Source organism: Megascapheus bottae, chromosome 15 (genome assembly GCF_031878675.1).
Source record: "Megascapheus bottae isolate mThoBot1 chromosome 15, mThoBot2.hap1, whole genome shotgun sequence".
Taxonomy (NCBI): Eukaryota; Metazoa; Chordata; class Mammalia; order Rodentia; family Geomyidae; genus Megascapheus; species Megascapheus bottae.
Window position 1 is genome coordinate 22,156,743 of NC_143523.1, and position 27,388 is coordinate 22,184,130.

Below are 27,388 nucleotides of genomic sequence, written 5' to 3' on the forward strand. Positions count from 1 at the left end.
ACTTTTGCCACAATAACAAAAGAATAAAGAGGTTGTAAAAAAGTGAGATTATAGCTGGGCACAGTGGCTCATGCCTGTAATCCTAGCTCCTCAGGAGGCTGGGATCTGAGGATCAAGGTTCAAAGTCAGCTGCAGCACAAAAAAAAGTTCATGAAATAATTCTGCTTGATGCTAGGTAACATTTCAATAAGCACAATTACTTTGGAAAATAAATTAATGAATATAAAAACTAAAAATATACACAATCACAGATAATATTGGGATTTCCATTTATTTATCCTAAGATAATTAGAAACAATTATACTCTGCTATACTTTTGTTTTAAACTGCTCCAAGAGTACTAATTAGTAAAAATCTTAATAAACTTTAGTAAAACTTTAATAAAGTGATACCTGAGTAGGCCGACATGTCTGGATTATTTCTTGCCATTTTCCATGTATCCTGGCAACCAAATCTTTCACCTTAAAAAAATACCAAGAGGAATAGAGATGACATCAAAGCATTCATTACACAACTTAAAACTTGATATAAAAAAAAATTTTGGAGCCGGGAGTTTGGCCTAGTGGTAGAGTACTTGCCCAGCATGCACAAAGACCTGGGTTCGATTCCTTGGTACAACATACATAGAAAAAAAAAAGCCAGAAATGGTGCTGAGGCTCAAGTGGTAGAGCTCTAGCCTTGAGAAAAGATAAGGACAGTGCTCAGGCCCTGAGCTCAAGTCCAGGACTGGCAAAGAATCTTGCTCTTCTCTTTTCGGCCATTGCTGAAGTAGGAGCGGCCAAAATGAAGTTCTATCCCTTTGCACTTCTGACCAAAGCAAGAACTGGAAAAGGCATTTCAATGCACCTTCCCACATTTGCAGGAAGATTATGTCTTCCCCTCTTTCCAAAGAGCTGAGACAAAAGCACAACTGTTGGGAGCCAGAGTGGAATCAAATTGTACCTTGATTTGCATCAGACAATGGCTTTATTGTCTTATTGTTTTATGGCCTTATTCTGTTTAAATGACCTGAGATTTACCATATGAATGTAACAGTTGGAAGTTCCCTGGTTTCAAGAAGGGATAGAAGCCTGGAGTTGACAATAAACCAGGCGGCAGTTTTTACCTGGGCGGCAGACCTCCCAGACCCGATGTGTTTGTCTCTCTTCTATTTTTTCCAGTCCCTGCCCCCTATTTCAGGAACCCCAATTTGCTGCCGGTAGGCCCTGGCAACTGGCACCCGAACAGGGACCCTGAAAATCTGGGACGAAGGTGAAGGACCCCTCCCTGTGGTGAGTAACACATCGTAGGACTATTAAGAGAGGATCTTAAGAGAGTGTATAGTCAGGAGTAAAAATTATGGGTCAAGTTAATAGCCATAGGTCATATGTACCGATCTTAACAGGCCTATTTGAAGCCCACGGAACGTGGGTGGAAAAAGGGGTGCTTTAGAGCTTCCTACAGTTTGTGGAGGAGGCATGCCCCAGGTTTATAGAGGAGGAATTCCAAAAAACCTGGCAGTGGATAGGAAAAAGAATTCAAGAATATTATAATGTATATGGCCCCGAAAAGACCCCAGTAGAGGCTATTGATGTATGGAATTTAGTAAGTGAATGCATAGATCCTCAACATGAGAATGCTGAACTTAATCTTGAATTAAGGGAAATTTATGAGTTAAAGGACCCTTCTGAAAAACCTGAGGCTGAGCCATATGCCGCAGCCCAAGAGAGTCTAAGTGAGATCTTGAAAAGGGAACAACAACCAGTAGATATTGAGTATCAGAATTCAGGTTTGAATATCAAGGAGGAAAGTTATGATGAGTCAATGGAGGGCCGGATGGCTACGATGGAGAAGAAGTTAGAAGAAATCCTACATTTTCTATCGAAAATGGGGATGGAGCAGAGAGCCCCCCCAGAAGTAGGAAAGAAAGATGACCCTCAGGCCACTATGGTGTCTGATTCTAAACCTTACCCCTCACACCCACCGGCTCCGGCTGCAGCCTTACGGCCTCAATCCCTTTTTCAACCTTTAGGCAAGCCTAAAGGCCCTAGCAACAAGTCCCTTTTAACAGGCACTACAACCAGGCACAATGCATCCCAACTAAACTTGGCTCAGGCTGCTAAAAGGAGGGAAGATATTTCAGGAACCCCGATCTGCGAACCCTGGTTTGCTGCCGGCTGGCCCCGGCACACAACGTGTGGTCTATGCCCATCTGAAAGGATGATGAGGTGCAGGCTGCACAAGGGCACGAGAAAGATCAGCTGATCAGCAAAGTGGTCAGGTTTACAGGAAGGGCTTTCACCCTGGCTGAAACTGGATAAAGACCGCAAAAAGATCCTGGCACGGAAAGCCAAATCCCACCAAGTAGGAAAGGAAAAGGGCAAATACAAGGAAGAAACAATTGAGAAAATGCAGGAATGAAGTAATCTTATATACAACTTTCATTAAAAAAAAAGTGAAAAGAAAATCTCATAGCTTCAACAATTCAGAGCTCAACAACTGAATTCAATTTTCCATTGAAAGAAAAAAATGACTCAAATTTTATGCATAGACTTTCAAATTACAGAAATTAATAAAACCTCCCTTATCATAATCTGCTTAGATCTCAACTTTTCTAATTTCAATCTGTACTTGGGTACATCTGGGCCAACTCAGGCTACATATCAAGATCCTGGCTCAGATAAACAAAATCACAGTAGCTCGTGCCTATGGCTAGTTGGGACATTTGTGAGCTAGATGGTCATGGTTCAAGGCTAGCCTAGCACATTTATTGAGACCCTATCTCAAGACTGGTCATGGTGGTATATATCTGTCATATATCTGTAAAAGAAGTATAAAGAAAATCTCAGTTAAAGCCAGTTCTGACAAAAACATAAGAGCCTCTCTGAAGAGTAAGTAAAACAAAAATGGCTAAGCCAGATGCCAGTGGCTCATGCCTGTAATCCTAGCTACTTAGGAGGGAGGCTAAGATCTGAGGAAGGAGGCTGGATCTGAGATTTAGCCCAGGCAGAAACATCCTTGAATCAAGCCTCACAACCACCAATAACAAAAATTATCTAGCATGGTAGAATTTTGTTTTTCTGGTAAAGTCTGAGTTTTGTAAAACCATGTTAAACCTCTAAACATAAGGCAAATAGTATTCCTGGCCCATAATTTGAGACCCTACCTACCTTATGCTCCCAAGTATTGTGATTACAGGTGTGCAACAACAACACCTGGCTTTACTTTAAACATTCATGTATCCAAGATTAAAAATTAAAACAAGAGGCCGGGAGTTTGACCTAGTGGTAGAGTCTTGCTTAGCATGCATGAAGACCCCAGTTCAAGTCCTGGGTTCCACATATATAGAAAAGCCGGAACTGGTGCTGTGGATCAAGTGGTAAAGTACTAACCTTGAGGAAAGCCCAAGGACAGTGCTCAGGCCCTGAGTTCAATCCCCAAGTTTGGCAAATAAATAAATAAAAATAAATAAATAAATAAATAAAAAGATAAAAATCAAATGGGACCGGGAGTTTGGCCTAGTGGTAGAATGCTTGCCTATCTTGCACAACGACCTGAGTTCGATTCCTTGGTACCACATACATAGAAAAGCCAGAAATAAAATTAAAATTAAAACAAAAATTATGTAAAAACTTACCTTAGTTCTGTAAAAAAGTCTTGCATCTTCCCTAATATCACACTTAACATGCTTTTCCAAAGCGCCACAGAGTAGAACAAAGTGTTTCTATGTGAAATAAAATAGATGACAATGGATAAAACTCAGTATCAACACATATATACAAAAACAAATCCCTACTTTTTTTATTTTAAAGACATGGTAGTGCTTGCATATAAACCTAGAATTTGGGAGCCTGGGGTAGGGGGATTAAGGGTTTAAGTCTAGCTTTGGCTACAGAAATGAGGCAATGTTTCAACAAAAAACATTAAAAAAACTTTTTTTTATTATTAAAGAATTTATTAACATTGAAAAACAAAAACTTCTTTAAAAAGCCATTAAAAAATGTTTACTATTGGGCCGGGAGTTTGGCTTAGTGGTAGAGTGCTTGCCTGGCATGCACAAAGACCTGGGTTCGATTCCTCAGTACTACATACATAGAAAAAAAAGCTGGAAGTGGAGCGGAGGCTCAAGTGGTAGAGCTCTAACCTTGAGAAATTCCAAGGACGGTGCTCAGGCCCTGAGTTCAAGCCCAGGACTGGCAAAAAAAAAAAAAGAAAGAAAAATGTTTACTATTACATTTCTCTTTCTAATGCATACCAGGATTTCTATAGCAAAGTCTGTTAACTTCCATTAATTCCTACAACTTGTCCATTCATTCCATCCACAACATCTATTTAAAACAGCATTAGTGAACAATACCTACCCGTTGTCCTGAAGAAAAAGAATGAGAACAACTAACTTCACCAACTAAATGAAGAAGAATGTAGGTCAGGTAATAAGCCTATTGAAGAAATGAGTAAAATTAATATTCATTATTTAGCTAGTATCATCTCTGTTTACCTACCAGGAAAGACAAAAAACTGAGATGGCAAGAAAGGAAAAACAACACATTTAAACCAGACTTTGATTTTAATTTTCACAACTGTCCTAATGTGACTACAAAATTCACTTTGGTCCCCAATTATCAACAACCATCCTCCCACCTTTTTTTGTTGGTCATGGGGCTTGAACTCTGGGCCTGGGCACTGTTCCTGAACTCATCAGCTCAAGGCTACTGCCTTACCCCTTGAACCACAGACCCACTTCCATTTCTTAGAGATTAATTGGAGATAAGAGTCTCACAGACTTCAGTGTTTAATGCCTGGGATGGCTTTGAACCTCAATTCTCAGATCAAAGCCTCCTGATTAGCTAGGATTACAGGCTTGAGCCACTGTGCCCAGCATAACCATATTTTTTTACTTGGACTCTGATTTATTGTTTATTGAAAAGAATTTCATGACAGCAATAATTAATACTCATCTGAGATCTAGACCTAAATACCTGCTTTTCAAGTTCTAGATGAAGACTGTCATCAATGATGCCATTTGGTTGTTCAGCCCTTTTCTTCAAGACCATTTTCTTTAACAGATCAGAAGGCTTCATTTGTACAAGATAGCGATGTAGGACTGATATCTACCAAAGAAAAAGGAGACAGTGAACATTACCACGTACAGTTACTTTTTCTTTTGTATGGCTTGGAGCTTGAACTCAGGGCCTGGGCACTGTCCTTGAGCTCTTTGGGTCAAGGCTAGTACTCTACCACTTGAGCCATATCATCATTTCTGGTTTTCTGGTGTTTAACTGGAGATAGGAATCTCACACTTTCCTGCCCAGGCTGGCTTTGAACCTAAGATCTTAGCTTGAGTCACTAGGATTACAAGAATGAGCCACCAGTACTAGGGTTCTATAGTGTGTCCACTGTCCATTCTCCTTCTTTAATGTTACCATTTCAGCTGTCTTGATAGTCCAACGATAGCTGTTTTTACCTTTACTTAAGTCTCCAATTGCCTTTTTTAAAAAAAACATTAAAGGGGCCGGGAGTTTGGCCTAGTGGTAGAGTGCTTGCCTAGCATGCACGAAGACCCGGGTTCGATTCCTCAGTACCACATACATAGAAAAAAAAAAGCCAGAAGTGGTGCTGAGGTTCTATTGGTAGAACTCTAGCCTTGAGAAAGTCCAAGGACAGTGCTCAGGCCCTGAGCTCAAGCCCAGGACTGGCAAAAAAAAAAAAAAAGTTAAAAGATTTAGTATAAATGTGCAGATCAAGCCATTCAGCTAAGGTCAAGAAAATTATTTCTCTAAAATTTATTTAAAAATCAACAGTAGATTTCCTTGTGGCTGTAAAACACCGAATTCTAGAAAAAAAACATTGTAAGCAACTGGGTGGGGCTAGAATTGTTCCAGTGGTAGAATACCAGTAAGAAAAAGAAAGCCCAGAAAGAGCCTGAGGCCCTGAATTCAAGCTCCAGTATCAATACACAGACAACAAAAAAGGTGGATGGAAAAAAACAAACATCCAATCTATATAATTTCTGTAAAACAGTAAGCCTGAGGAGTTAGTCTCTCAAGAAAAGGTAATGAGAATAGAGAAGTGTGCTGGGTGCCCTTGGCTCAGGCCTATAACCCTAGCTACTCTGGAGGTTGAGATAGAAAGATGATGGTTCAAAACTAGCCCTGGCAGAAAAATCTCTTATCTCTAGTTAGCCAACAAAAACAATTAGTAGAGCACTAGCCTTGAGCAAAAGAAGCTTGAGTGACAGAGCCAGGCCCTAAGTTCTGGCTCCAGACTGGAGCCCCCTGCCCCATACACCCCCCACCTCCGCAAAAAAAAAAAAAAAAAAAAAGAGAATAGTTAAATAAATTGCAGAAATCCTATCCTCAGCTCTCTCTGTTTTTTTTTTTTGGTGGGTCATGAGGGTTGAACTGGGCCTGGGCTCTGTCCCTGAGCTCTTCAGCTAGGCTACTGCCCTACTCGTGAGCCAAGCCCCACTTTCTGTTTTCTAAAGGTAAATTGGAAATAAGTCTCAGGTCCTTTTGTGCCCCAGGCTAGCTTTGAACTTTGATCCTCAGATCTCAGCCTCTTGTATAGCTAGGATTACAGGCGTGAGCCACTGTGCCAGGCTCCTATCCCCCTCCCCCTCTCTTTTGCCAGTCCTGGGGCTTTAACTCAGGGCCTGAGCAGTCCTTGGGCTTTTTTTTTTTTTTTTTTGCCAGTCTGGGCTTGAGCTCAGGGCCTGAGCAATGTCCTTGGACTTTCTCAAGGCTAGAGCTCTACCACTTGAGCCTCAGCACCACTTTCGGCTTTTTTCTATGTATGTGGTACCAAGGAATCGAACCCGGGTCTTCATGCATGCTAGGCAAGCACTTTAACCACTAGGCCAAACTCCTGGCCATCCTTGGGCTTTTTTAAGGCTAGCACTCTGCCACTTGAGCCACAGCACCACTTCTGGTCATTTTGTGTATATGGTATTGAGGAATCAAACCCAAGGCTTCATGTATGCTAGGCAGGCACTCTACTACTAGGCCAAACTCCTAGCCCCCATCCTCATCTGTTAAAGGCAGTGAGTATCATTGAAAGGATTGAGAGCCATTTGTTGCTTTGGTGGTTCATATCTCTAGAATCAAATGCACTTCAACTTAGAATAAAAAAAATCAGCTGTCCCATCAACCTCTTTGTCTTGTTGCATCTTATACTTCCTATTATTGTCCTTTGTACACTCAGTGTAGAAAGAACAATAATAGTTAAGCCTCAGTGGTGATTTATCTTGTTACAATCACTGGATTATGCAAAGGCAGACTTCTCTTAATTTCTAATCTTAATTTATTCCTAGGATCTGGTAATGGAGAATCTTGTATTCAATTGCAACTCAAACAAGAACAACACAGGCACATAGATTAGGTCCTATGTTGACATTCTGGTTCAAAATTAAGAGTAGACTTTTGAATCCTATCAACATCTCTGAGTAGTTTCCATGGCATGCATGTATATATGATATATTTACACTGATTAAGTACTGAAGGAAAATCACATTTAAGTTCTATGATCTAAAAACATTACAATATTAAAAAAGGTACAAGATAGTTAAAAAAAAGTAAGAGCTCTGAAATTTCTAATGTGATAAAATTGAGAATCTGACTTCAGGCCCTAGTACTAGCACCTCCCACCTCCATCCCACACACAACTACATGAATAGTATGGCTGGGAGTTGAGATCTAACCTCAAAACTTCTGATTAGGATTTATCAATTTCTCCTACATTTCACTACTTCTCTCATTTATTAAAAGTAAAAATGTATCCATACCTGTAGATTGTTAGCATTAGGGATATCTTCAGGTTTCTCTTCCAAAAGCTTTGAAATAATCACTAGACTCAGGCACTGTCTCAATTGCCTGGAATTATAATTAAAAGGTAGTTAGAACTCATTTGTTTGTTTATTTATTTATTGCCAGTCCTGGGCTTGAGCTCAGGGCCTGAGCGCTGTCCTTGGACTTTCTCAAGGCTAGATCTCTACCACTTGAGTCTCAGCACCACTTCTGGCTTTTTTCTATGTATGTGGTACCGAGGAATTGAACCCGGGTATTCAAGCATACTAGGTAAGCACTCTACCACTAGGCTAAACTCCTGGCCCCTAGAACTCATTTTAATCAATACTGTTTGAAATACAGGCAATGCTCCAAAAAAAAAAAGGCTGTAGAAGAACAAATTATTGTAGAATGGCAAAAGATTTTCATTCAGGGCTTGGAGTATGGCCTATCATGCACAAAGCCCTGGGTTTGATCCTGGGTACTATATAAACAGAAAAAGCGGGAAGTGGTGCTATGGCCCAAGTAGTAGAGTGCTAGCCTTGAGAAAGCTCAAGGACAGTGCCCAGACCCTGAGTTCATTCCAGATTGGAAAAAAAAAAAAAAGTACATAAAGTCAGAATTACCTAAAGCTCTGTATATCAGCAAACCCTGCTTCCCTTTTATAAAAATCTTGCTGATTTACTGATAGAATTGTATTTTATTGCAGGAAAAATTAAGTTCTTTATTAAAGAGAGAAAGAAAATGAATTCATTTTTAGGGTATGTGTCAACTATATTGTTTTGTATTATAGAAACTCAAAAGTCAAGAGCCAGGCACTGGTGACTCTCTCACCTGGAAGAAATATTCCACGAGTGCCGTGATCTTAGACTTCCAACCTTCAGAACTGTGAAATATAAATATACCACGCCCCATTTTTTAAAAACTAATCCTAGCACTTGAACTCTGGGCCTGGGTTCTGATCCTGACCTTCTTTTGCTCAAGGATAGTGCTCTACCACTTCAGCTGCAATACCACTTCTAGCTTTTTCTGAGTAGTTTATTGGAGATAAGAATCTCCTGGACTTTTCTGTCCTGGCTGACTTTGAACAGTGATCTCAGATCTTAGCCTTAAGAGTAGCTAGGATTACAGGTGTGAGTTACTAGTGTCTGGCTTAAATTTATATTTTAAAACATCAATCACATTATATAATGTGATCTGAATTAAGAATCAGAATGGGGCCATCTAATTGAGATGGATGGGTAGATGGACAGACAGACAGACTAAACCTTTAACTTAAAAAAAAGCAATAGAAGTTCTTTAAGTAAAGGTGAAAATGTCTATCACTGGACTATAAAGACAGCTAAAAGGGTAAGATAATAAATAAAAGGCTTTGATCTAACAATGAAAATCTGAGAGTGGACCGGAGGATTGAGGTTTGAAGCCAAGCTACAATGGGATTCTTATCTTCAATTAAACACTTAAAAGCCAAAAGTGGAGCTCAAGAGGTAGAGCCCCAGCTTTGAGCAACAAAGCTCAGGGACAGTGCCCAGACCCTGAGTTCAAATCTCAGTATGTGAACAAAAAATAAATAAAAAAGATGAGTGAGCTGACTTGGTGATGTACACTTGTAATTTTAGCATTTGAGAATCTAAAGCAGAACAAGGTGTTTGGGGCTAATCTGGGTTGCATAGCAAATTATAAGCCAATATGGGCTATAAAGCAAGACCTTACCTCAGTAAAAAAATTAAAATGAAGTTACAAAATGATGAATGGGGGCCGGGAATTTGGCCTAGTGGTAGAGTGCTTGCCTAGCGTGCATGAAGACCCGGGTTTGATTCCTCGGTACCCCACATACATAGCAAAAAGCCGGAAGTGGCGCTGAGGCTCAAGTGATAGAGTGCTAGCCTTGAGAAAGTCCAAGGACAGTGCTCAGGCCCTGAGCCCAAGCCCAGGACTGGCAAAAAAAAAAAGGTAATAAATGATATAGCCAAGTGCCCATGGCTCACACCTATAATCCTTGCTACTCAGGAAGCTGATATCTGAGGTTCAAGGTTCAAAACCAGCCTGGGCATGAAAGTCGTGAGACTTTTTGGGGGGGGCCGGGGGGGGGTCATGGGGCTGGGGGCTGTCCTGAGCTCTTCAGCTCAAGCCTGGGGGCTGTCCTGAGCTCTTCAGCTCAAGCCTGCCACGATACTCTTGAACCATAGCCCTACTTCCCATTTTTTAGTGATTAATTGGAGATAAGAATCTCTTGGCTTTGTATTGCCCAAGCTGGCTTTGAACTTTGATCCTCAGATCTCAGCCACCTGAATAACTAGGATTATAGTCGTGAGCCACCTCTAGCAGCAGCTGTGAGACTCTTATTTCCAATTCACTACCAGAAAACCAGAAGTGGCACTGTAGCGCAAAGGGTAGAGAGACAGTTCCAGAGTTCAAGCCCCACAACCGACTGGAAAAAAAAAAATCATTAAACTAAACACTGTGTGTGTGTGTGTGTGTGTGTGTGTGTATATATATATATATGGGCGCACACATTTTTTTTTTTTGGTGCCAATCCTAGGACTTGAACTCAGGCCTGGGTTCTCTTCCTGAGCTATCAGTGCTCAAGGCTAGCACTCTACCACTTGAGCCACAGTGCTACTTCCAGCGTTTTCTGTTTATGTGGTAGTGAGGAATTGAACCCAGGACTTCATGCATGCTAAGCAAGCACTCTACTGCTAAGACACATTCCCAGCCCCATAATAAATTTTTCTTAATGTGTATCTCATTTCTAATACCTTCCACGTGATGTCCAGTTAGGAACTAGCTGTACCAACCACAAGAGGTTGTGGGGATGACTGGAGAGTTCATTTATGCCCAGGCAGAGTTCATGCATCTGTAATTTTTTTTTAAAAGGAAGAAAAAATATTTTCTATTAAATAGCAGGCAATCAAATCTACATCCCTTCTTCCTTTAATAATGGAAGCACTAACAAAGTACAACACAGGATTTTTTTGCAGATATATGGAGTCTAAAAGCTGTTAAGTATATACAACACTTAATATAGACTGTTTATCTTATATTATCTCTAAATTTAAATGGTTCCTCTTAGAAAAATAAAATAAACAAAAATATTAGTTTCTAAATATGAGTCACATATTATCTCTAAATTTAAATGGTTCCTCTTAGAAAAATAAACAAAAATATTAGTTTCTAAATATGAGAGTCACATATCATCATGTAAAGTTCGTGGGCCTAAAAAAGCATGTAAACATGCTTACATTCCACTTCAGGGGAGTCGATACATGGTATTTTTCTTTTTCTTTTTTTTGCTAGTCTTGGGCTTAAACTCAGAGCCTAAGCACTGTCCTTAGGTTTTCACAAGGATACAGCTATACCACTTGAGCCACAGCTCAAAAGCCACTTCCGGCTTTTTCTATGTATGTGCTACTGAGGAATTGAACTCAGGTCTTTGTGCATGCTAGGTAAGCACTCTACCACTAGGCCAAATTCCCAACCCATGTTTACAGTCCATATGGCTACTGAAGTACATCTTGTATTCTGGCTGTAGATATGACTCATACTATCATTTCATTCATGTGTCTGCTTAGATGTTGTACCTAATTATACTTGTTACTAAAATCTACAATTATCATCTAAGTAGGGTGAAAGCCCATAAGGACAAGGATACTGCTTTTTTAACAGTTGAATCTCCAGTACTTATATATAAATAGTCTACAGTAAGTGCATAATGCTATTTACTATAAGTGAATACCTTTTTAGTTCAATAGTTCCCAATTTGTTGAATACCTATAATCTTTAGAAAAGATTGGTATTAAAAATTATTATTATTATTGTTTAAATTATTGCTGGAGCTGAGATCTGAGGATCAAGGTTCAAAGCCAGCTTGGGCACAAAGGGACCAGAGACTCTTATCTTCAATTAACTTCTAGAAAACAGGAAGTGGGGCTTGGCTCAAGGGTAGGGCAGTAGGTAGTCTGGAGCTGAAGAGCTCAGAGACAACCCCCAGGCCCAGGGGTAGAGTGGTAGCCTTGAGGTGAAGAGCTCCAGGACCGCACTTAGGCCAGTCTCAAGCCCCGGGATCCACCAAAGAAAAAAATTGAAAAAAAAAAAAAAAAGTACAACACAGCTGGGTGCTAGTGGCTCACGCCTGTAATCCTATCTATTCAGGAGGCTGAGATCTGAGGATCATGGTTCAATACCATGAAAAATGGAAGTGGCACTATGGCTCAATATGGTAGAGTGGTAGCCTTGAGCTGAAGAACTTAGGTGCCTAGGCCAAGAGTTCAAGCCCCAGGACCAAAAAAAAAAAAAAAAAAAAGAAAAAAGAAAATTACAGTACCACTGGGCATAGTAATCTCAGGAAGCTGAAATCTGAGGATCAGACCCAGTAGGAAAGCCTATGAGACTCTTATCTCCAAGTAACCTCCAAACAGACAGAGGTGGAGTTGTGGCTCAAGTAGTAGAGCCATCAGCCTTGAACAAAAAAGCTCAACAATACCCAGGGTCCTGAGTTTAAGCCCAAGACTGGCACCAAACAAAAGAAAGAAACAAAAAAAATCCCTTATTTCCCCCAAGTTCCTCCCCGTCCGCCCCTCTCTCTTTGTGGGTCATGGGGCTTGAACTCTGGGCCTGGGCTTTGTAGGAGCTCTTCAGCTCAAGGCTACCACCCTATTCCTGAAGCCACACCCCATTGCCCCACCCCCTCCCGCCCAGTTCTGGGCTTAAGCTCAGGGCTTGAGCATTGTCCTTGGATTTTCTCAAGGCTAGAACTCTAGCTCTACCACTTGAGCCTCAGCATCACTTCTGGCTTTTTTCTATGTATATGGTACCGAGTAATCAAACCCAGGTCTTTGTGCATGCTAGGCAAGCACTCTACCATTAGGCCAAACTCCCAGCCCTCCCTCCCCTTTCTAATGATTAATTGGAGATAAGAGTTGAAAAGTCTTCAGAGCCCAGCTGGCTTTGACCCTTGATCCTCAGATCTCAGCCTCCTGAGTAGCTATGATTACAGGTGTGAGCCACCCGTCCGGCTCTCCAAGTTCTCTTCTTATCTTCCAAAGATCTTAACTGAATTTGAATACAACTTTTATTTAGGTCTGAGATGGGAACTCATACCTGTTACCTGATTCTTGCTCACTGGCTGGTGTTCTAAAAACTGAGCCATACCTCCAACCCCATCAAATGCAATTTCTATATGTATTGCAGGAGTTGAACTTCGATGATGTACAAAAAGACAATACTGAAATAATTTTAGTAATGTTACCTTTGTGTTCCAATCTCTGATATTTTTCATCAGGTTTATCAGGAGGCTCTGAAAGTCTACTAGAGGAATCTGTGTCAGCTGTTTTTCCAAACTCATTTTAAACAACATTAAAATCAGCAACATTACTTCTCGATCTTGGTAACCTTCTGGGTGTATAGATGTACACAAACCTAGAAACTTTTGACACAAACACACAAAGTAATTTAAAGAAGGTAAATTTTACCTGAGCTGTTAATAGTTTTTGGTTTTTTTTTTTGAACTAAGGACCTTGTGCTTGCCAGACAACTGCTTTATTACTTAAGCTCTACCCCCAGCCTAAAAAGTTTAGTTATTTTTCAAACAAGGTTTTACATTTATGCTTTGGGCTGGCCTGAAAAGTAATCTTCCTACCCTTCAACACCACCATCTTCCAATGTCATCTCCATGTCTAGCATTTTTTTTTTAATTGGTTGAGATAGAGGAAAAGAGGTGCTCAAAAAATTATTGGGCTAGGCTGGCCTTAAACTACTATATTTCCATTCTCTACTTTTCAAGTTCCTAGAATTATAGGGATAAGTTACTATTCCCAGCAAGGTTTAAATAAATACAAATAAGTGTGTATACTTACACACATACATACATATTTCTGTATGATTAAGTGTGTGTATATATGTATGTGTGTGAGAATGTATATGCACACATTTCTTTTTTTCCCCTGTGTGTGTATTACTTATGTGCTTTGAACTCACGGCACAGCATTCTACCACTTGAGCCACAGCTCTAATCTGGGCTTTTGGGTGGTTAATTCAAGATAAGAGTCCCATGGACTTTACTGGTTTTAGCTGGCATTGAACTGTGATTCTCAGATTTCAGTCTTCTAAGTAACTAGAATTTCAAGTGTGAGCCACGGGTACCCAGCTACACCCACACACCCACCCACCCTTCGTCCCTCCCTCCCCCCCTTCCCTTTTTTGACAGTCCTGGGGTTTGAACTCAGAACCTGGGCACTATCCTTGGGCTTTCTCAAGGGCTACCTCTGAGCCACAGTGCCACTTCTGGCTTTTTCTGTGTATGTGGTAACATGAAATCAAACCCAGGGTTACGTGCATACTAGGGAAGCACTTCACCACTAGGCCACAGTTTCCACCCCACATATATTTCTACTGTCTTATACTCACATGCCCACACCCACATATTACTAATGGTTCAAAATCACTGATTTGCTTCAGTTATTAAAAATGTTTTTACATTGTTATTAAGAATTTTGACCTTGTTTTTTAACATTAAAACAAAAATAACAAAATTACCCATTTTTAATATAAAAATTGTTAAGAAATTTCATCTAAGAAACTAGTATAATCACTTGGTATGAAACTAATAGATTAAAAAAATTAACTACAAAACTAAAATGGTTCTATTTCTCTGCTAAAGACATTAAAAAATAACTTTTTCCTACCTTAACTACATTTAAAATGTTGGTTTCAGGAAGAGTTGAAAATATTGGCTTAAATGATGAATCTTCTTTACTTCCTTTTTCTCCCAATGTTGTCAATAGTTCAGAACTATTAAGAAATGAATAAAGCAATATAAAATTACTTTAAGAGGGGCCGGGAGTTTGGCCTAGTGGTAGAGTGCTTGCCTAGCATGCACGAAGACCTGGGTTCAATTCCTCAGTACCACATACACAGGAAAAAAACTGGAAGTGGTGCTGAGGCTCAAGTGGTAGGGCTCTAGCCTTGAGAAAGTCCAAGGACAGTGCTCAGGCCCTGAGCTCAAGCCCAGGACTGGCAAAAAAAAAAAAAAAAAAAAAGTTACTACAAGAAACCCTTGAACAACTACTTTTTTTTTTTTTTTTTTTTTCCTGGTCATGAGACTTGAACTCTGGGACCTGGGTGCTGTCCCTAAGCTCTTTAGCTTAAGGCTACTGCTCTATCATTTGAGCCACAGCACCACTTCCTTTCTCTTTCTTTAGATGGGAACTCATATTGTCCAGGCTGGACTAAAATTTGCAGTACTGCCTTAGTCTCTGGCATAAGCTGGTATAACAGGTTCACACCACTATGTCTACCTTAACAATCACTCATCATCATCATCAATTTTGTTGTTCAAAGGGTTACAATTCTATAAAACACTTACTTTTTAAAAACTATGTTCCATTGACAATTTTACATACAATAAATGGATTGTATACTCATTTAAAAATTTTGGTAAGCGTATAATAATGTAACTATCATCCAAAATAGAACATTTCTATCAACCCCAAGCCTTTATTTATTTATTTATTTATTTATTTGCCACTCCTGGGCTTGGGCTCAGGGCATGAGCACTGTCTTTGAGTTTTCTCAAGGCTAGAGCTCTACCACTTGAGCCAAAGTACCACTTTTGGTTTTTTTCTATGTATATGGTACTAAGGAATAGAACCCAGGTCTTCGTAAATGCTAGGCAAGCACTCTACCACTAGGCCAAACTCCCAGCCTATTTATTTATTTATTTACTCCCAGCCTATTTATTTATTTATTTATTTATTTATTTATTTATTTATTTATTTATTGCCAGTCTTGGAGCTTGAACTCAGGGCCTGAGCACTGTCCCCATTGGGCTTTCTCAAGGCTAGTGCTCTACCACTTAAACCACAGCACGACTTCTGGCTTTTTCTATGTATGTGGTACCATGGAATTGAACCCAGGTCTTCATGTATGCTAGGCAAGCACTAGGCCAAACTCCTGTCCTGCCCCGCCCCCTCAAAAAAAGTCCTTTCATACCAGATCCAAGTCAATTTGCTACCTCCAAATAGAAGCAATCAATATAATTGATTTCTATTTCTATGCATTATCTTTCCTTTAAACTAGTTTTGTTTCATAAGGTATTATCTTCAATGCTCTTGGTGTCAAGAAGATATGGAGGAAGCATCTTTGATGACAAAGAACTCAACTGCTAAAGGCCTCATGAGTGACCTATAAAACCTTCCAAATCAAGCTGGGTGCCACTGTCATACACTTGCAATCCTAGCAATTCAGAAGGCTGAAATCTTGAGCTCTTGGTCCAAAACCAGACTGGGCAGTAAAGTCTGTGAGACTCTCCAAAAAGAAGTACAGCTGTGGTTCAAGTGGGAGAACACTATCCTTGAAAAAAAAAAAAATCTTCAGGGACAGCACCCATCATCTACATTCCAGTCCCCAGCATGGCAAAAACGAAACAAAACTTCCACAACAATACAAAGAAATATAAACAATATGAAGAAATAATTCTAAGCATTCTAGTTTGAGTTCCAGCTGTTAGTTAAGAGCTATGGAAAAAGTTAACAGTAAAGGCTAAGAGATAGGGAGAGGCAGCTAGCTTTGTTAGCATTCTGACAAAATGGTATATTTACATTGTTAGGTTAAAATACAACAGCAAAGGTCTGAAGGTATATGCAGCAAAGAGGTGCCTGCACTCTCATCTAGCTTCCTACACATTTTCTCTTCCCACAATTAGCCACTAGTGTTAGCTCTTTCTTCTGAGAGTATTTTATATATAAATAAATGTGAATATGCTACCCCTTGTAATATAAAAAACAAGTTTATCTTTCTTCTCAGAAGCTCTTTTCTACCTGGTACTGGTACTGAGGCTTAAACTCATAGCTTCACACACTTGTTTGGCTTTTTTGCTTGTGGTTGACGATGCTTTACTACTTGAGCCACAACTCCAGTTTTAGACTTTTGTTGGATATTTGGAGATACGAGTTGTAAAGATTTGTCTGCCTTGGGGTGACACTGAACACTGATCCTCAGGTCTCAGCCTCCAGAATAGCTAGGGTTACAGGCATGAGGCAACAGTACCTGACTTCCTGAAACTCTTAGAGGAACCTCTTCTGTTACTCATTGTAAATCAACTTCGATCATACCTCAGTTCTTGATAATGAGGTGACCACAGAAGGTCAGCATAGCCAACCTATGATTAAAGAGTTGTAACTTAAGGACCACATAGAAGGTAGGGATCTATTTAACCACTAGTGTTAGCAATTTTTTATGCCATATTTATTTCCACTATCACACATGGTATCTATAATGAATAAAAACTTAAATTCATGGCTAGATTCTATTATTTTACTTATTTATTTATTAACTTATTGGTGCTGCAGATAGAATTCAGGGTCATACATACCACTTAAGTCACACCTACTCCTTTTCTGCTTTTCTTATTTTCCAAATAAGATCTTGTGCTCTTTGCCCGGGGCTAGCCCTAGATGGTAATCCTTCTACCCATGCCTAAGAAGTAGCTGGGATTACAGATTATGAAATGAGTTCTTGCTTTTTGATGGCCTGGCCTGGAAACGCTATTCTCTCCTGAGGAGCTGGGATTATAGATAGGCATGTTCTACCCTTGGCTTTTCTAGACTAAAGTCTCACTATGAAGTCCAGGCTGACCGCCATCTAGAAACTCTTCTTTGACTCTGTATACAGTCAGGTATGTGCCCTCAGGCTAGGAGTTTGGCCTAGTGGTAAGAGGGCTTGCCGAGCATGCATGATTCCTTGGTATCACATATACAGAAAAAGGCAGAAGTGGTGCTGTGGCTCAAGTGGTAGAGTACTAGCCTTGAGAAAGCCCAATAGGGACGGTGCTCAGGCCCTGAGTTTAAGCCCCTGGACTGGCAAAAACAAAAACAAACAAAAAACAACAAACAAACAAGAGGTAGAGAAAATACCTTACATTAGAAAAAGCCATAGGTACTTGCTGCTGTCAGAAGCCACTACAGATATGTGCCCTCATAACAGGTACTACTTCTTAGGTTTTTTTTTTTTCCTTTGGTCCTTCACGAGGACTGAACTCTGGGCCTGGATGCTGTCTCTGAACTCTTGCTCAAGGCTACCGCTCTACCCCTGGAGCCACAGTGCCATTTTAGGATTTTTAGAGGTTAACTGGAGCTAAGAGTCTGAAGATCTTTAGTGCCCAGACTGGCTTTGAACTGAGATCCTCAGATCTCAGCCTCCTGAGTAGCTAGGATTACAGGCATGAGCCACCATGCTAGGCTCCGTTTTTTTCCTTTTTTTCTTTTTTATCAGTCGTGGGACTAGAACTCAGGGCCTGAGTGATGTTCTACCACTTTGAGCCATAACACCACTTTCAGTTTTCTGGTGGTTCAGTTTCCAATTTTTATAGCTCACTTTTTTCTCTTGTCTAATTTTTTGACTAATATTTGCAAAACTTTGACCAGCATTTGCAAAACAATGTTAAATAACAACAAGGCCTCTTACTTTAAAAACAAACAAAAAACCTTTTTATGGGACGATCTCTTATTTTCCTGCTAAATATATCAATAGCTTTTAGGTTAATGCAGACTTAAAATTGACCCCAACTTTGATTTAAAAAACAACACTGAATGAATACAGAATTCATTAAATTAATATTTACTCTTTTTTTTTTTTTTTTTTTTTTTTTGCCAGTCCTAGGCTTGAGCTCAGGGCTTGAGTACTGTCCTTGGACTTTCTCAAGGCTAGCACTCTACCACTTGAGCCTCAGCACCACTTCTGGCTTTTTGCTATGTATGTGGGGTACCAAGGATCGAACCTGGGTCTTCATGCATGCTAGGCAAGCACGCTACCACTAGGCCTAACTCCCAGCCCCTAATATTTACTCTTATGTAAGCTGTTTAAAATGATAAGTTTTGATGTTAACAATGAAAAGGGAACTTACACTAGGCTGTCTTCATTAAAGTCTGGCTGAAGATTCTCCAGAGGAAATAAAGATCTAAAGTCAATCCCCATGTTGAAAAAGACAGCTGCTATGTCAGACAAGGATGGGATCCAGGGCCATATTGGTGAGTCACTGAAAGTATCTGATTAAAAGAAGAAAATCCTTTATTTCACTGGTTTACAAACTCATTTACAAATTAATAGTCTGCATGTAAAACATTACTACATTGGGGCCTGGAGTTTAGCCTAGTGGTAGAGTGCTTGCCTAGCATGCACAAGGACCCGGATTCAATTCCTTGGTACCACATACACAGAAAAAAAGCCAGAAGTGGTGCTGTGGCTCAAGTGGTAGAGCTCTAGCCTTGAGAAAGTCCAAGGACAGTGCTCAGGCCCTGAATTCATGGCCCAGGACTGGTAAAAACAAAAAAACAAAAAAAACAAAAAAAAACATTACTACATTGATTTTTTTTTTTTTTTAAGAACAGGGCCCAAAAGAGCTGTGAACTTGAGATTGTCCTGCTTCTGGCCTTCCAAATGCTGGGATAACAAGCATATATTATCATGCCCAGCCTTGTTACTATTACAATGATTCTACAGAACTGCTAATAACATTAAAAATATAGTTCATGACCTAGAGCAAATCATGTTGAATGAGACAAGTCAAGATCAAAGGAACAAAAGGTGCATGGTATCCTTAATATGTGGCTATTAGATCCAAACAGTACAAGAGGAGGACTCAATATTTGCGTACCCAATGCTATGGACATGGTATTGGAAATATAAACACAACTACATAGACATAAAACCTATGACTCTATAGATATAGTTTTATTACATAGATTAATATGTATCTATGATATACAAACCCTTAGCCTAATTTTGATTATGCTCTAAAAACTAAGTGCCAGTGATTGTACATAGAGATTTCCTTCTTGAATACTTGTTTGCTAAACATGTCATTTGAAATATGATGTAAAAATCAATGTTAATAAATTCTTTAATAAAAAAGTAAAAAAAATATAGTTCATGAAAAAAATAAGATACATAAAGAAAAAAGTGATGACAGACAAAAGAATGTAAACAGAAAGAAGTAATACATTTTGAAACAACCACAATGACATAAATCCCAACTGTAGTTAACACAGGAATATTTTATCATTTTCAGTAACTTTATAGTCTTAAGGTATATCACAATGCTTTCTTAAAAATTGTGACTATATTGGGCCGGGAGTTCGGCCTAGTGGTTAAAGTGCTTGCCTAACATGCATGAAGACCCAGGTTCGACTCCTTGGTACCACATACATAGAAAAAAGCCGGAAGTGGTGCTGAGGCTCAAGTGGTAGAGCTCTAGCCTTGAGAAAGTCCAAGGACATTGCTCAGGCCCTGAGCTCAAGCCCAGGACTGGCAAAAAAAAAAAAAAAAAATTGTGACTATAAGAGCTCTCAAAGATGAGAAAGCAGCTTTTTACTTTCGTGCACTGTCAAATACTGTTGCTCACTCAAGCCAACTGAACGAGTTAGCTAAACTAATACATGAATAAACTGCCAACTATTTCAATTTAAGATACAAAGTCAGCCATGATTTGGTAAATATTAGAGAAGGGTTGCCACTTGCAAGATCTTATACCCTTTTCTTTACTGCAGCTGGAGAAATGGAGAAATGTAGATACTCTTTTTTTTCTCTTGCTAGTCCTGGGTCTTGAACTCAGTCAGAGACTGGGCTCTGTCCTTGAGCTTCTCTGTGCTCAAGGCTAGAGCTCTACCACAGCGCCACTTCTGGCTTTTTCTGTTTATGTGGTATTCATGCTGGCCATGCAATCTACCACTAAGCCACAGTCCCAGGCCCTACATACTCAATTCTGAGTAGCATATTACATTTCATGTTTAAAGATACTTGATTAAAAATAATGTCTTCTACACTTAAGAATATTAAATAAGACATGTAATAACCAATAATACATACTTACAATCTACTGTCAGTTTAAATACTTACCATTTCTAATTGTTATTTCCATTAATGTACTTAAAATCTGCACTGATATAATACAGTCTGTATGAACTGACATCATCTGTCAAAAGTAAATAAGTAACAATGTAAGCAGTAAGCAAGAAAGGATGGTGTTTACTATTTGCTAGGTACATATAAAGATGTTTTAAGCCTGGCAGGGTAGCGTATGCCTGTAACCAAATACTTTGGAAGGCTGAGGCAGGAGGATTGAGAACTCAAGGCCACTGTAGGGAACATTACAATGCCCTGTCTCAAAAAAAGGAAAAATAAGGTATTATATTACACTTTAACACTTAAAAATAATCCTGAAGTAGTTCTTGTGACACATATGAGCAAATTAGACTCAAAGAAATTAAATACCTGGCCCAATGTGACACATCTGACACATGGAGAAAGTGAAAAGTTCTGATTTGAAGTCAGAATTCCTTCCTTATTCTAACATGCTGCTTGTTGTTTTGTTTTTCAGCTTTCATTTATAATTAGAGAAATATTTGAAACCATTAAAAATGTCTTTCTAGGGCATATGGATGAAACAAACAAATAAAAAAGGTGTTATACTGATCACACTAGGTAAAAATTAAACCATGAATTGGGAAAAGTATTTGAAAATATGCAAATAGATTAATACCCCAATGCTTTTTAATTAAAATTTTTTAAGGCAGTGTTTTACCATGTCGACCAGGCTCACACTCCTGGGCTCAAGTGATGCTCAGCCTTCCAAGTAGGTAGGACTACAGGGGTGCCCAGCTTACCAATGCACTTTGTTGTTGTTGTTTGGATAGCACCAGGGTTTGAACTCAGGGCCTCATGCTTACTTAGCTTACTTGCTTGGCTGGTACTCTATCACTTGAGCCATGTCTCCAAATTGGTTTTCTGCTGTCTTTTTTTTGGACATAGGAGTCTTGACGACTTTTCTGTCTGGATTGGCTTCAAAATGCAATCCTCTGGATCTCAGCCTCCTGAGTAGCTAGAATATAAGTGTCAGCTACTGATGCTTGGCTAAAGATTTTATTTTAAAATTGTTTTGGGGGGAGTGGCACTGGGGTTTGAACTTAGAGCCTTTGTTTTCTCGGCCTGGTTGCTCAGCTGGTACTCTACTACTGGGAGCCATGATTCTAGCCCTCCAGTGTACTTTTGAAAAAATGCTCAGTATCATTAGCAATGAAAGCATGTATGAAAAACAGTGGCATTATTAGTTGATTTCAAAATTGATAAAGACCAAGAATACTGATATGTTCGCCAAAGTATTAGAAAAGAGGCAAGTAGTCCTATGTCTTGAGTGAGTAAACTTGGTAAGAATTTAAAAGTAATTTAGTAATGTTTATGCACAATCATTGTATTTGCAATTGTGCTTTGACCTAGTTGGCCCTTTAACAGAAATTTAGGTGCAGAGGTAAATAATGTAACTTTAGAAGACAATTTTTTTTTTTTGGCCAGTCCTGGGGCTTGAACTCAGGGCCTGGGCACTGTCTTTGGGCTTTCTCAAGGCTAGTATTCTACCACTTGAGCCACAGCACTACTTCCAGCCTTTTTTTTAATGTGGTACTGAGGAACTGAACCCAGGGTTTCATGCATGCTAGGCAAGCGTTCTACCATTAAGCCATATTCCCAGCCCTGCACATGTTATTCTAGCATTCAGAAGGCTGAGACAGGAGAGCCTTAAGCTCAAGGCCAGCCTCACTGGGCTATATATTGCATGACCTTGCTGCTAAATATAATAAATAAAAATTTCAAATATTTTTATTATGGGAGTATAGCTTAGTGGCAGATTATTTCTTAGCGTGAAGGCTCTGGGTTTGATCTCTAGTATCCCCACTAAAATATAATAAAGTAATATAGTAAATATAGTGTTATTGAAAGTAATTTTTTTAAAGTTGTATTGTATTTCAATTTCTTTTGCTTTTCTTAGGACACATAGCTTATGGATATAATAAATTCAAGTCTAAAATGTAGAAAGAATAATCTAAACTTCGTTCTCAAGGTACAGGACATTTATAATTTCAAAAACAAACCCATGAAGCTTGGCTTATGTGTGCAATCCTAGCTACTCAGGAGATCAGAGATCTGAGGATCAAGATTAAAAAGCCAGCACTGTCTATGAGACTCTTATCTCCAATTAACCACCTAAAAGCTGGAAGTAGAGCTCTGACTCAAGTGGAAGAGCTCCAACCTTGAGAAAAAGCTAAGGGACAGCACATAGGTTGTGAGTTCGAGCCCTAGTAGTAGTACAAAAAACAAGCAAAAAACATGTGAAAAGGTGTCTTTGCAACAACTATGTTAAGCTTTTCCAGTAGGAGGTAGCACTACTCATAGACCTGTTGCACACAGGACAAGGTTTAGATAATTGTCTTATCTAAAAATGAGGTTTTAGGGGGCCGAGAGTTTTGCCTAGTGGTAGAGTGCTTGCCTAGCATGCATGAAGACCCTGGTTCAATTCCTCGGTACTACATACATATAGAAAAATCTAGAAGTGGTGCTGTAGCTCAAATGGTGGAGCTCTAGCCTTGAGAAAGTCCAAGGACGGTGCTCAGGCCCTGAGTTCAAGCCCCAGGACTGGCAAATAGATAAATAAATAGAGATTTTGTAGATTATAGCATAAACAACACAACAAATTCAGGTAATTATAAAAATATACAAAGAAATGTATACAATTTAATGTCCATCAGTTGAGGCTGGTTCCAGGAGTGGGAACCATTTTTCTGCCAAGGGCTATGTAGATATTTATAACATCATACCTGGGCCATACAAAATTATCAATAGAGGCAGATGGGTTTTGGGCAGCTGACAAGAAGCATACGAGTCTGTCCCATCATACCAAATAACTTCGAGGGCCTTATACAGTCCACGAAGGCTCTTCACTCCTTAAATAAATCATGGTATAGCCAAAGAAAAGAATACTATAAAGTCATTACAAAGGATAAAAGGACAATGAAATGAAAATACTCAACAGTTTCTTGTTCATCACTTGAGCTATGACTTTGTTACTTTTTGTTGGTTAATTTGAGATAAGTTGTGGATTGGTCTGCCTGGGCTGGCTCTTAACCGTGACCCTTAGATCTTAGCCTTCTGAACAGCTAGGACTACAGGTTTTTGCCATCAGTCACAGGAAGCTACATGGTAATTTTTTTTATTTAATGCAAAACAAACCAGAAAAACACATCAAACTGTGAACTGTTCCTCGAAATTTGGGTTGGGGTAAATTCAGCCTGCTCTGGAAAAAAATTTAAATGAGTTTTCTATTACTTGACTTTTTCACATTAAGACAATTTCCCTTATTATTTTATTTTGTGTCAGTCCTAGGCTTGAACTCAGGGCCTGGGTACAGTCCCTGAGCTTATTTTCCTCAAGGCTAGCACTCAACCACATGAACTAGAGCTCTACTTCCAGCTTTTTTGGGGATGGTATATTGGAGATAAAAGAGTCTTACAGACTTTCCTGCCTGGACTGGTTTTGGAATACGATTGTCAAATCTTGGCCTGTTGAACAGCTAAGATTATAGGCGCAAGCCACCAGCACCTGTTAACAAATTTATTTTTAAGTAGTAGACTCTTTCAAGTTCACTACATCTGTACAGTTCATATATATATATATATATATATATATACACATACATATATATATATATATATATAATTTTTGTTGGTGGTAGTCATGGGACTGGAACTCTGGGCCTGGGCATTGTCCCAAGGCTACTGGCCTATCCCCTTGAGCCACTTCCAGTTTTCTGGTGTTAATTGGAGATAAGAGTCTCACTGACTTTTGTGCCCGAGCTGGCTTTGAACCTCAATCTAAGTTTCCTGAGTAGCTAGGATTACAGGCCTGAGCCGCTGAGCCCGGCTACAAATATTTTTATACTTTTTCTGCCAGGAGTTTGGCGTAGTGGTAGAGTGCATACCTAGCATGCATGAAGACCTGGGTTCAATTCCTTGGTACCACATACATGGAAAAGAGCTGGAAGTGGTGCTGAGGCTCAAGTAGTAGAGCTCTAACCTTGAGAAAGTCCAAGGACAGTGCTCGGGCCCTGAGCTCATACTTTTTCTTTTAGATATGGTCTTGCCATGTAACCCCAGTGGCTTCACTTAATTCATGATCCTCTTACCTCAGCCTCCAGAATGCACAATGCCCGTTTATTTTATTACAGTTTAACAAAACTTAAAAATAAAAATAGTGGTTAGGATTAAAACAGTAATATGAATTTGAGTACAATTTCCCTAAAGCACTTAGAAGTTGGTAAAATCTCTCCACTGTAAGGTGGAATTGAAAAGGAAAAGTGATACAATGTCATATACAGTGCTGAAAAATGATTAATTCTAGTTTTCAAAGAATATGGAGAGAATAAAAATCTGTTCAAAGATGTTTACATTGTCATAATTATGATTTTAAAAGCTATAATTATAGGCCCCGCATTTAACAAGATGAAAATATAGATAAATGCAAAATTTTACCTGCAAATTTAAGAAAAAGACACATAATTAGCTTTGGTATAATAAGCCTTGACATGAAAGCAAATAAAGTTTTGAATTCCAATAAATAGATATAAGTAGATAAGATAGATGAGCTAAAAAGTGTCACTGGGAACAGTTGGTAAGACAGAATTTATCTAGAACATACCCCCTTAATAAGAGGCTTCAGACATGGACACTTGTTGAATTGATGGTCAGAGAAAAATGATAAGGATGGTAAAGGGGTGGGGAAGAAGGCTAAGAGCTATAACTGTTATTAGAATTGAAATGAGGTTTACTACTTTGGGAAGCTATAGAAAATACAATTAGTATCACAAGATTAAAATCCTGGAGTGGGTGCATGTAACTTTTTGTTTAATTAGGCCCGCTAAAAAGAAAGAATTACTGGCAGGTGGGGATGATTCACGCCTGTAATCCTTAGCTACTGAGGAGGCTGAGATCTGAGGATTTCACTTCGAAGCCAGCCCAAGCACAAAAGTCCATGAGACTCTTATCTCCAATTAATGACCAGAAAACCAGAAGTGGTGTGGGTGGCTCAAAGTTTTAGAGCACTAACGTTGAGCTGAAGAGCTCAGGGGCAGTGCCCAGGCCCAGAGTTCAAGCCCCATTACCGAGAAAAGAAAAGGATTACTGAGTGCAAGTAGCAAACTCCTAATTACTGAAAGCAAATGCTTCTTGTCTGTACTTTTTTTCAGTCAGTACTGGGGCTTGAATTCTGGTCCTGAGCACTGTCTTTGGGCTTTCTCAAGGCTAGAGCTTTACTATATTGAGCCACCACACCACTTCACGTTTTTTCTATGTGTATGAGGTACTGAGGAATTGAACCCGGGTCTTCATGCATGGTAGGCAAGCACTGTACCACTAGGCCAAACTCCCAGCCCCCTTCTCTGTACTCTTTCTGCTACTTGTATTCTCTTTACCTAAAATGCTTCTCTGTCACAAAAAAACACAATGACTCACTTTATTAATTTCTTCAGATGGGTGAAAAGTCTCACTAAAAATCCTAGTAAGGCAGATCTTTCCTAGAGCATATGTCTATTTACTGAAGGGTAAACGATAATTCTTCAATAGTGTTAACTGTCAAACTAGTCCTTTAATCCAGATCATACATTAACAGAACTGCCTTCATAAATTACTTAATAATAATAAAAAAGCACACTTTTTTCCTTCCTCTTCTACTATGTATATACCTTAGCCTACTTTAATTTTCTATAACACTTAACCATTAACACATACATTTATACCCTTTACATACACACACACACACACACACACACACACACACACACACACACACACACACAATTTGTCTATATCCTAGAATGTGGGCCTTCTAAGAAGAGATTGATTTTTTTCACTGATGTTCTGTCTAGTGGCTGGCACAGTTGGCACTCAAAAATGTTAACTGTATGGAAAAAAAATGAACAAATGAGATTCCTTGAAACACTATCCTAAAGTCCATGATGACAGAAACAGCTCAAGTGGCAGAGCGCTGGCCTTGAGCAAAATGTCCAAGGACATTGCCCAAGCCCTGAGTTCAAGGGCCAGACTAGCAAAAAAAAAAAAAAAAAATTTCACTTTTCTGCCTCATAGGCTTTAAATGAAATCTTGAGATTTCAGCCTCCTGAGCAGGGTTGCAGGTGTGAGCCACCAGTGCTGGGCATATTTTTATATATTTAGGACTTTTATTAAAGTATAATATTCAGTAACTAAGTAAAACACTTGACATAATCTCTTTTATTGGTGGGTCATGGGACTTGAGGCAACTCTGGGTCTGGGCACTGTCCCTTAGCTCTTCAGCTCAAGGCTACTGCCCTATCCCTGTAGCCACAGCCCCACTTCCCATTTTCTAGTGATTAATTGGAGATAAGAATCTCAAGGTCTTTAGTGCCCAGGCCGGCTTTGAATCTCAATCCTCAGATCTCAGCCTCCTGAGTAGCAAGAATTATAGGTGTGAGCCACTATGCCTAGCAACATGCATAATCTCTCCTGTGCAGAGGAGACAGAGAATTTCACTCTAACTGGGTATCATTACACTACTACTCAGTAAAGAACCTACTGTGTAAAAACACCTCCCCATAGCCTCTCAGCTTTGCCAACATATACTGTACTTTTTGTTTTAGTTATTTTGGGGATAGGATCTCATGTTTATGCCCAGGCCAGCTTAGATTACAATCTTTCTATTTACACTTCCCATAAAGCTAGGATGACAAACATGTATGCTTGTTTAGCAATGGTTGAAATGGGATCTCACTAACT

General features: G+C 39.3%; 1 protein-coding gene and 1 pseudogene across 1 annotated transcript in view; one reads left to right on the forward strand and one right to left on the reverse strand.

The window, feature by feature from the left end:
* Slf2 (SMC5/6 complex localization factor 2) overlaps positions 1–27,388 on the reverse strand; it is a 47,835-nt gene that overhangs the window by 3,372 nt on the left and 17,075 nt on the right. The window contains exons 10-19 of the mRNA XM_090346066.1: positions 20,652–20,727; positions 18,661–18,802; positions 14,444–14,549; positions 13,009–13,185; positions 10,520–10,617; positions 7,760–7,847; positions 4,959–5,090; positions 4,341–4,418; positions 3,617–3,703; positions 393–461 (exon numbers count right to left, since the gene is read on the reverse strand). Of these exons, the coding sequence (XP_090202192.1) occupies positions 393–461; positions 3,617–3,703; positions 4,341–4,418; positions 4,959–5,090; positions 7,760–7,847; positions 10,520–10,617; positions 13,009–13,185; positions 14,444–14,549; positions 18,661–18,802; positions 20,652–20,727 (1,053 nt within the window). The remainder of the gene's footprint in view (positions 1–392; positions 462–3,616; positions 3,704–4,340; positions 4,419–4,958; positions 5,091–7,759; positions 7,848–10,519; positions 10,618–13,008; positions 13,186–14,443; positions 14,550–18,660; positions 18,803–20,651; positions 20,728–27,388) is intronic.
* LOC150053939 (large ribosomal subunit protein uL24-like) lies at positions 784–2,400 on the forward strand (annotated as a pseudogene).